At 42.1% G+C, this 10,723-nt stretch overlaps 1 protein-coding gene across 1 annotated transcript in view; it reads right to left on the reverse strand.

The window, feature by feature from the left end:
• The window catches only part of lrrk2 (leucine-rich repeat kinase 2), a 43,403-nt gene that overhangs the window by 12,686 nt on the left and 19,994 nt on the right, over positions 1-10,723 (reverse strand). Inside the window, exons 27-48 of the mRNA XM_035664830.1 lie at positions 10,426-10,612; positions 10,067-10,248; positions 9,654-9,877; positions 8,913-9,040; positions 8,497-8,715; positions 8,204-8,405; positions 7,680-7,768; positions 6,694-6,881; positions 6,442-6,596; positions 6,193-6,339; positions 5,601-5,792; positions 5,289-5,435; positions 5,027-5,139; positions 4,656-4,846; positions 4,386-4,546; positions 4,124-4,294; positions 3,441-3,541; positions 2,565-2,777; positions 1,512-1,705; positions 885-957; positions 508-698; positions 19-171 (exon numbers count right to left, since the gene is read on the reverse strand). Coding sequence (XP_035520723.1) covers positions 19-171; positions 508-698; positions 885-957; positions 1,512-1,705; positions 2,565-2,777; positions 3,441-3,541; positions 4,124-4,294; positions 4,386-4,546; positions 4,656-4,846; positions 5,027-5,139; positions 5,289-5,435; positions 5,601-5,792; positions 6,193-6,339; positions 6,442-6,596; positions 6,694-6,881; positions 7,680-7,768; positions 8,204-8,405; positions 8,497-8,715; positions 8,913-9,040; positions 9,654-9,877; positions 10,067-10,248; positions 10,426-10,612 — 3,621 coding nt within the window. The remainder of the gene's footprint in view (positions 1-18; positions 172-507; positions 699-884; positions 958-1,511; positions 1,706-2,564; positions 2,778-3,440; positions 3,542-4,123; positions 4,295-4,385; positions 4,547-4,655; positions 4,847-5,026; positions 5,140-5,288; positions 5,436-5,600; positions 5,793-6,192; positions 6,340-6,441; positions 6,597-6,693; positions 6,882-7,679; positions 7,769-8,203; positions 8,406-8,496; positions 8,716-8,912; positions 9,041-9,653; positions 9,878-10,066; positions 10,249-10,425; positions 10,613-10,723) is intronic.

Here is a 10,723-nt window from a genome sequence, read left to right on the forward strand (position 1 = left end):
GTGTGTGTGTGTGTGTACCTGATGATCTGAGCACAGTCGATGCAGTCCACCATCCTCTCGCTCCTCTTATCCCAAACCTCGACGGTTGGTGTCCCGGCTTTGCTCAGGTAAACATATTTATCCACCGCCATTCGAGACACACACGCTTCACCACCGAACGACCGCTGCTGCCTGAGACCGACACACACACCAACAAAACTGCACTGTTATACCAACGGCAGTTATATAATGATGCACGCAGACATAATTGTTAGTTGTTGTTTTTTTATTCTTTTTTTTGTTCTTCTCCAAAAAGTACAAATTATTTTTGTGCAAATACCATTTAGAACCATTTTACGCAGGAAACGGTTTCGATAAGGCCGAATTACAAATGTTCATTCTTCAGTCCCACCCTGCTCAACATACCTCAACAATTGATTTGAACCAAAAACCTTCTCTTTCCAAACGTGTTCACCTAAACCTTCAACTACAAGCTGCCTCTCATTTCCCTACATGACTTGGACTCACTGGAAGATTAGGTTTGGTCTTGTGTCAATGGACTTGCAGACGTCGTAGTCAGCTGTGAAGGAGAGGATCTTGGTCCCACAGCCAGCCCACACAGACCGGCTGTCCAGCGAGTGCACTGACTGGCCCAGACACATGACGGGCGTGTTGACGTTTCCCACAGTGAGAGTTTTAACCGGCTGCCCGTTCTCCTGCTGGAAGGAGGAGAAGAAAATAAAAGGTCCAATCTGCTGCCGGATACAGTGTCGAGATACATTTAAAGCATGGGAGGACGAGGTGGGAGTAACATCTGAGTAAAATGTCAGACCATTAAACAAAAAACAGAAGTAATCTTTTGAGAGCAAACACAGTGGATCTTGTATTCAATATCTGATATTTACCTTGAGAACAGAGTCCTCATAAACAGTGAGAATTCCATCGGCTGTCCCAACCAGCAAGTAATTCTTTCTTTGGCTGAAAAAAATGGAAAAACCAAGAGCAAGATTAAAAAAAAAAAAAGATTCAGTGCAATTATCTTGTCATGTCATTTACAGATCTTTCAGATGATTTACACCAAATCTAAACTGTGGTTACAGTACTAATTTAATTTCCTGGACTTCCAGCTTCTAACAATCCCCTAACAATATTAATAATCATTCACATGATTTCCACAGATTGTCCTTCTACAAACAGCCCTAAATCAAAGAAATCAGATAAGCAAAACTGGAATCTACCCATACGAATACAAATGGAATTAAAATGGTACAGATAATACGTTTTATTATGCAAGGAGCAACAAACAGCCATAAACCGACATGGTAAAACAATTACTGTTATTTGGTGCTTTGTTTTAATAGTCCTTGATGTTCCAGACCAAATTGAGTTCAATGTAGTGTTTCACACAACTTGTGAGAAAATGACAGGATGCCGATGGCAGTCATGGCAGTTGGTTGATCTTATCCTTTTTTTCTTTTTTCCAATAGCATTAAGCACCAATGTCAGTTCTTGGTGTTTCTACAGACACTTACGTGCGCGGCGGGTGTGTTTGGAAGTACAGCGAGGTGACAGCATCTGTGACACTCTGCAGGTGGTGCCAGGTTGACGTGTCCTGAGTGCTGATGACCACTAAGGAGCCAGATTGGGTGCCTGCAACCAGCCAATCACCGGCCTCGTTTGGGATTTGGACAGTCACAAGACACAAGACGGGACTGGTGTCAATCTCCTGCAGGAGTAAGAGAACCAAACATGAAGTATATAAATATATAGATAGAATACAAAACAAATGTCTAATACACATCCCCCCAAAACAACAGTTTTACCTGCATGTCACCATCATTATAACATTTAGTATGACGTTCGTCTTTTTATTTTTTATTTTTTTTTACCATGTCACGTTCTGCACCTCATACTTTGTTTTTTTCTTTTTTTGTTTATTAGTTTTTTTGTCTTCTTTTCTATGTGTAGTGTATTGTATTTGTACAGTCACTATTGTAGCTTTTGTTCTTGCACAATAAAAAAAAAATGTAAATAAAAAAATAAATAGTTACACAGACATCAAATAAAAATGTGTCATTATCACTGATTAAAAAAAAAAGAAACTACAGTGAAAGGTATATATTTTGCTGGCATATTGTCGACATGACTATGAACAGACCCTTTTCACTGTCTATTTAAAAATAGGTGCGACCTCGACTCTCTAGTGAAGCGTTGCTGCAGCTGTGGCTGAGACGAGTGTGAGACACACTTTCATCTCGATTCTCCTCCAGTGAAACTGAAAGAGGTTTCACTGAAAGAGGAATGAGAAGATATTTCCAACCAGATGTCACCTGATACTTCCTCATACTTAGAGGGCCAAGCATAACAAAATGAACCCATGACAAGTTGCAGCCTGGACTAATGCTGAGATTAAAATATGATTTTAACTATTACCACCAGAGAAGGTGAATTACAGTATAACAGAAGTCTGTGGAATAAAAGCGACTCTAGTTTTGGTTAAAAAAACACTCTTTTCACTTTATGTTGAAAACAAACATGTGAAATAAGAAAATATTCAGTCCCGAGGTTACCAGCGCTGTTGGTACCTGTGTAGTGACTGTGTTGGTGTCCAGGTCCACAGCTGTGATGGAGCCTAGTTTCTGGGCGCTGCTGCCTCCACCCAGCCAGGCTCTGTGGCTGTTTGAGGGGCCATCACTGTCACCAGAGCTCACTTCGAAGCACTCAGCGTTAAACACCCGGGGAACCACCAGCTCCCTCATCAGGCACAGCATCGCCCCTGAATTCAGCCTATCGAACACCTGCATACATCACAGCAGACACAAATACGTATGTGATAAATGGGCTCTGAAATCATAAAACATACTCTATGCCATAGTCTTGGGACCCATATTTTCACAGTCACAACTCACTTTTACAGAATTCTAATCAAGCAAATGTGTTTTTCAAGTAGACTAGTAAACACATATACAACGTCATCATGAAGTTTTTCACACAAAATATACATTTTTTTTCATTTCTGAATTCAGGGAGGGTGCTGTTAAATCTAAATGCCGTGCATACTTCTACACGTATTGACACACAAACACACACTTCCAGTATACATCCAGTGTCATCTTTTTTTAATAAAAAAATATACGGATATTTTCATCCCTGCAATTAGAACACATTACTCTGATAATAAAGATAGTATGAACATCACAACTGCCTAACTGTTAATTAAAATATATATATATTTTTTGTTTTAACCACACACTCCAAGACCCATTCAGTATGAGTCTGCAACCCACTTCTGGATCGCAACCCACCAGTTGAGAAAGCATGCTCTGTGATCTGCTATTAGTACCACTGGGGGACACTCTACTACAGCTTGTCTCAACACTGCTCTGCCTCCTCCAACTTTCTCACTACAAATGAAGCACCAGCACCCAATAAACACAGTTACACAGCCTCCGGGTTCTAACCTGAGCAGAAGTGGGTCGACCCTGAGGGCTTTCCCTCAAACAGTCCTTCATCAGAGCCTGGAAGCCCGGCCAAGGTGAACAACCATAGTGTTTTACTGGATCTGTGTGCAAGACAGTCAACATGTCAGCAAATGTTCTCTGACTTTACCTTTCATATCTGTCAATAAATGGATTTAAAAAAAGACAGTACAGATACAGATCTGCAAACTGAAATTCATTATAACCAAAAAAAGGAGTTAAATGTCCTTCCTTTTAGGAAAGAAAGCATGTAGTTTGTACTTAATTTGAATTTAATACTTAAATTTGATTTAATGGTTGTCATGAAATCATGGATAAAGGCACAAATCTGTGATCTAGAAGAGGTCACCCCGACACCAACATTTAAAATACAAGATGAGATTCAGTCATGACTGTCACATCGACTGTCAGCTGTTTTTTTTTATGTTGTCAAAGCTTTGTTTAGATGATTCAATTTGTAAACACATGTATATGTGATCTCATGACATTAAAACAATCAAAAAGAATCATTACCTACTAAAACACAACAGCACTTAAAAGGATAGTGGGTAAAATTCAGACTTACATCAACGCATTAAACAATGAGCACCAGAGTCAGAGAGCGGTTACAGATTTTCTTGAACTCGTGTCTCTCACGATTTAGGAAGGGAGTCTTTAATTATTACCTGGCAGTTTTCCCTGCACTGCAACCTCATCAAACTCGCTGGGGAACTTCATGCCGTCGGAGATGCGTTCACCACAAGTCAGCAGGTCGTAGAGCAGCAGGCCAAATGAGAACACATCAGCCTGCTGGTTATAGATCACATTACCTCGGGCAACCTCTGGTGCTCGGAAACCTGCCAGACACACAGCAAAGTAGTCGAATTCAAAAGCTATGCATGACCTCAAATGTAATAAAGATGAATAAGGTTTGAGGAGACGTCTAACCTGGTGTGCCCTCCGAGCTCCTCACTCCCATGCTGCAGCAGTACTGAGCGATGCCGTAGTCTGTAATCTTGGCGATGATCTCAGAGTCGGTCTTCAGGTTGAACAGGAGGACGTTGTGAGGCTTGAGATCCCGATAGATGATCATGGCTGAGTGAAGGTACCTGATCACACAGATCAAACAATTTATTTTAACATTTTCTCAACTAACTTTCCCATGTTTACACTTATTCTAAAGAAAAATAAAGTTGGACAGGCTAAACAAGACAAGACCTGAGTCCGTCAGCCACTTGCAGGGCGATTCTGTGCTGGAGCTTTCGGTTGAGGCTGCCATTCTCATGTTCAAAGAGGGAGTCCAGTGAGCCTCGCAGAGCCAGCTCCATCACCAGGACCTGAGGGGCTGAGCCAGCTGCCAGCAGACCTACCAGGCTGGGGTGACGGAGGCGACCCAACACCGCCAGCTCCTGGAGATATACAGACAATGAGAAGAAGTGAAGTATAGGAATGGTTGTGGCAGTCATTGACATTTCAGTGACTGCTGAGGTTGTCTTAAGCAAGGTACTTTGTCATTGTACTGTCAGGAACACAGCAACAGCAGCAGCATATGGACCTTTCAGTCTCTACTTGTAAATTCACAATGGTACCTGTCTGAGGAGTCTGTGGATGTAAAGCTCAGATGCATGCTTGTTGAATATTTTTACAGCTACTTCTTCGTTTTTGTAGACACCTCGATACACAGTCCCAAAGCCACCGTCCCCTGGAAACAAAATATATAATATATTCAGGTGTTTCATTTAACTTTGTTGAGGCAAGGAACGGTACGTTTTTTGACCAAGACAAGCAAAAACCAAAATGCAAAAACAATTTTCATCAAAATTTTGAGAATTTTGAATGAGATAGGTGTACCCAGTCGCTTCTCTTTAGACATGTCTACAGCCAGCTCTTCACTGTCCAGGATTGTTCCTGCAGGCTGGTCAATCAGCACCAAGTCAGGAGCAATCTGAGAGATAGGAAGTGTGCAGCGGGGGTCCTCCGGGTTCACCAGCAGGAAATCTGTGATCCATAATGTAATCATTGACATAACAGATGTCAGATAATCAGAACCATGCTTTTAGGAAACAAACTATGTGTTTTGTACCATTTTTTATGGATTAAAGAAGGAACATTCTTGAATTTGCACTTTGACAAAGCAGATGTTTTTTAGTGTGATTTACGTACCATTATCAAAACAGGTAAAGAGGTCCTCGAGCAGAATCTTGCTCCACTCCTGCCCGTCCTCAAAGCTGTAGAGAGCCCACTTCTTCAGCAGAGCCTCACCACTGCCGTGCATGTCAGTGTTCAGCAGGCCAGGAAACCATTCCTCCAGCAGGGAGTCGATGTGATCCACCACCTGACCCAGCAGCACCCGGCCTGGAGGGAGGAGAGACAACAGTTAATAATGACGGTCATCATCACTGACATCATCACTAGCAACACTGTGATATCAGTGCACTGCTACCAGCATTGTGATCTTTTGCAGTAATACCAATATACATAGATATTATATAATTAAACATACGGATATTTGGGTTAACCTGAATCTGTGCACATTAAAATATTTAAAACTGTAAAACAGCAGAGGTTTATCATTCCTTTATTACATACAACTCTGGATATATTTTAATATCTAGCAGTGCAGCCAGTTTTGCCTGTTAATGGTTGTGTTATATTTGTTGCATTATCTTAAAAAAGGCAAAGACTGTTGTCATTTAAACAGAATCATTTTTAGATGCAAGACTTGACTTTATTTTATTTATTTTTTATATGGCACCTATGCGTGAAGAGGGCACAGTTATCCTGACGAAGCTGGAGGGGTTCTTGTCCACTGAGGCAGCCTCCACCAGGCAGTAGGCCTCTGGGGACCAGCTCAGGTACACCCCTCTCCTCCAGTAGATCCGGTTGGGTCGCACCGCTTTTTCTGGATAACACACAGCAAGATAATTCATTAGATAAATGACTGGGTTCTTTCTTTGAATTGTATCTACAGAGTAGCACCCCTGATGAAACATGTTCTACTTACCTCTTCCAGAAAGCAAGTAAGAGGAAAACTCCAATAAGCGGCTGATCTGGCGAGACCAGTAATCCATGGGAAAGTACGGCATCTCATACAGACGCACAATCACCTCGGAGTTCTCACAGTGAGGCAGCTCTATCACCGGCCTGTGTCTGGACAAACTGGAAAGGAAGCGATGACGGTGAAATATTTTATATATCTCTCCACAACGGCACAATCTAAAAACACAGACATCTATAGCTGCAAATTTAAACATACCTGCTGGGTACCAGTAGCTGGTCCTCGCCAAAGGGTAGAGCGATCTGAAACTTCTCCAGCAGTTTTAAGAACTGCGTGAAGTGGCTCTTGGGGAAACATTTGGTCTCAAACAGAAACTTCTCCACCACTGAGCGCTGAATAACTCCTTTAGGAGGTTCCCAGAAGCCGCAGCTCTTTAATGTCAGTTTCTACACAAAGAACAGACAACACCTGCATCTGTGAACCCGACAGAACTAACACATTCATTGACAATCATGTATCTGCATATGAGTTAATAGATGGGTTGTATGTGGCTGCTTATGTGAACTATTTGGGAGGCCTTCAGTTCTTAACATGGCTCACTGATTCTCTAAATTTAGGGTGAGCTGTTCATAAATGTGAATATTGTATGCATCGTTTTCAGTTGGAGACTTGGAGGATGTATGGATACGCTCAACTTACGATTTGATACAATTCATGATACTGGGTTCACAAGATGATTTTCTACGGATTTTTTTACAAAATGACATTGAAGAGAAATTACTGTAAAGAAAATTCCTTTATTTCTCTGACGGAAATCTCTAAATATATTTTCTATGTCAAATCAAAGAATCCTTTCTATTTCATGAGGTAGCGTATAAACTGTGCAAAACAATGCATATGTACTTCTCTTTGTAAAACTGAAAGTGACGTTTCTTCGTCTTGATACAGCTACTGTCATGAGTAATGTAGCGCTTTAAACAAGTACAGTCGAAAGTACATAGCGCCCTCTGCTGTTTAAAAGGAGAATGATTAATTTTTCATCTCAGCTATTTGAATCTTCACATATTTGTATGCGATTTATGTGTCTCACGATATATCTTTAGATTCCTAATGTACTGTGTAGCGGATATGCAGTTGAATCACTTGATAAATAGTGTGGACATAACAACTAGGCTAGCGAAATGTTAGCCTGAACAAAGACACGAAGCGTGTGCGATTGTCTCTGTGTGTCCAGATGAAGCTACCTGGGAGATGATGTTGCACAGCCACTGTGGGTCGATGAAGTAGAGTTCTTGGAGCTGAAGTGCAGGATCATCAAAGTGCAGTAAAACTCCTTCAGTGACAGAGGAGGGAAAAAAACGCAACAATGCCTGGTCAGATTGTTATTGTTATAGTATTGTTGGTCCTTCAGTGTTTTGTAGAATATCTCTGTATGCTTTTAATTCTTCTTCTCCTACCAGTGTCTGAGAAATTGACTGAGGAGACACAGTAATATTTCAATTCATACAATCACATCTCAGAGTCATCCTGTTCTCTGCCTGCTACATGTATGACTGCATAATTCGATGATGTGCGTAGAGCTGTGACTGATGGTACAGTAAGTGCTGATGCCAAGATGAAGGAGAGCTGAGGGATATTAGTAATTTGGGACATTATATTCCACTAAAGGTCTATTAAGGTCATCCACTTCATTTTCAAAACTATTTAAGGCCAGAACGATGTTGAATGTAGCAGGTCTTCTTTAAAGCAGCTGTGACCCCCGACTCACCAGCTTCACTGAGGAAGTGGACAGCGTGGGGCAGCTCAGCTTCCTCCAGCTGCAGCTGACTCTCCTGGATGAGCTCCAGTAGCACCTGGTGCCTGAGAACAGGGAACTCTGGGGGAACCCGGGTTCTTTCCTGCAGGACCCGGCGCTCCAGCTCCACATAGCTGTCTGGAACCAGCTGGCCCATCACAGGCTGGCCCTGGATCTGCGAAAGGGAGAGGAGAAGAGAAGGTGAAGGCAGAATCAAGGAGGGTTAAAGAAAGGCAAGGTTTAGTCCGCTGTTTGTGTCGTTTTACCTTAAAGCTGGTGACTTCCCTGAAGATGGCCTTGCGGAGCTTGGTCATGGCGTCTGAGTCCTCGCAAGCAGAGACTATGTGGTAGTCCTTGATGGCAGGGAAGCCTTGGTGGTTCAGCAGCTCCTCTCTGATCTTGGTCATGCAGGACTGAAGTTGCAGCTCCTCGCTCACATCTGTGTGGGTTCCTACCAAGATGACTGGGGACAGAGGAGCTGCAGCCTGAATAGTAGAGGAGTGCAAGGGTTTTTCACAAGATAAAAAAATATATATATACTCCTGTATGTAATTTAGATTTCAAAGTTTTCTCCAAAATAATTTTATCTTGAAAACTTTTAACATTTTTCTCTTGAAACAAGTGAAACACGTTTGCCAACAATCTGTTTCCATCATAACTGAATCTTTGGTTTATGACTCACTTTGATGTTAAAGAGCCAGGGTTTGAGAGCGTCCACCTGACTGGCTCCTTTGTTGAGGTTGTATACCACCAGGTAGAGAGCTCTGGAAGTCAGGAAGTGAGGGTGAGAGCCACTGAACTCCTCTCCACCTGTGAGGTAAAGGAGCAGGGAGTGAAACAAAATCACACTGGATGAATAGGATACACACATACCTCTCTCAAATCAGTAATGATATATTTTAATCTGTGTCTTACAACACGCATACCTTAAAATATAAGATTTATGTACTTCATCTATAATATCCTTGCTTCATTCCTACAAAGAATATCTACATATTGTTGATTACTTTTGAGCCAACTTCTTCTTGAAATAAGACCAACATTAAATCAGGTAAAGAAAATGAATCTTACAGCAACTGAAAAGATGGTGTACTGTAACTGTATAGATGGAAATCTAGGAGTGATGGAGTGTATATCATCACTAAGGCTATGAAAGTGTCAAATGTTGTTTGTTTGTTTTCTTGCATGGGTTAGGGTACATGGTGTTAAAGGGATGACTTGGACCTGAACATTCAACTTTGATATGCTCTTGGTAACCCAGGGGATTTAGACTCTATCTAGCTGCAACCTGCAGTAAGGACTGATCATTAAGATGCCCTGCTGTCCCTGTACCATGTGTGACTTTATGTTTAGTTGTTGTGTTTGCAATTTATCCCTAAACAGCTTTTTAAATAAATCCATTTAACTTCATTTATTGGCCAACCTGAGAAGTCCCAGACGTTCAGCACCATTTTCTTCTTGTCCCGTTCCCTGACGGTCCAGTCCCGGACGTCAATGCCAAAAGTGTCCTGCTTCGAGTTCAACTGGGAGCGCTTCAGCTTCATCAGCTGCTGGATCAGGGTGGTCTTCCCACTTCCCACATTCCCAACAACGATGAGCTTCATCCGGTAGTACGGCACTGCCTTCTTCAGCCGCTGCTGCAGGAACCTGGGAGAGAGGGTGGCGAAAAGGTATGACTTATTAATTGTGAGATATATTTAATATTACTTCATCTTCTACAGTTTCAAGACTGAGTGATCACTATCACTGAGTGGCCCATAAACTGTGGGGAAAATAGCAAAAATGGAATTTGAGGTAATCAAAGAGAATTTAATTTAGGTTTGTAAAGCCCCTGACCTGACGATGTCTTTGGTCTTGCTGCCAATGAGTTTGAGGTCCAGCTGGAGTCGAAGGCCGTCCAGCGGCAGGTCCCACAGTCGGCCCAGTTTCCCCATCTCATCCGGGAAGGAGCGCAGGTTAGTATTATGACTCACATCCAGGGAGGTCAGGCCCTCCAACAGGCCGATCTTTGGAGGGATCTGAATAGAGACAGTACAACCATCAAAGGCTTTTTCGGAAGGTAAAGAAAGGGCTTAATTTGCAAAAACAGAGTCTTGGTTGTGATTTATGTTCCCAAGTCAAGTTTGTTTTTGCAATATCAATCAAACAGGTGTTGGGTTGTTCAGTTTAAGAACGGCTTTTATCGGTTTCTTTACCTCAGTGAGCTTGTTGTTGCTCAGGTGGAGTTTCTCCAGTCTGGCCCATTTGTAGATCGGACCACTCAGATCCAGATCTTTGATACAGTTATGACTGAAGATCAGCTCTCTGAGGTTGCTGGACTCCCAGAATCCCGGGCCAGGCAGAGAAGCAATGTTGTTGGTTCTCATGTCCAATGACCGCAAGCTGGATAAATCGAGGGATGATGATTAAGCATTTGTGCTATAAATCTTCATCACACAGCCAGAAATAAAGCGTTGAGAACTGCACATTAGAAATACAGTGGTGTGAAAAAGT

Source organism: Morone saxatilis, unplaced genomic scaffold (assembly GCF_004916995.1).
Source record: "Morone saxatilis isolate NCDOM2014 unplaced genomic scaffold, NCSU_SB_2.0 Contig2, whole genome shotgun sequence".
Lineage (NCBI taxonomy): Eukaryota > Metazoa > Chordata > Actinopteri > Moronidae > Morone > Morone saxatilis.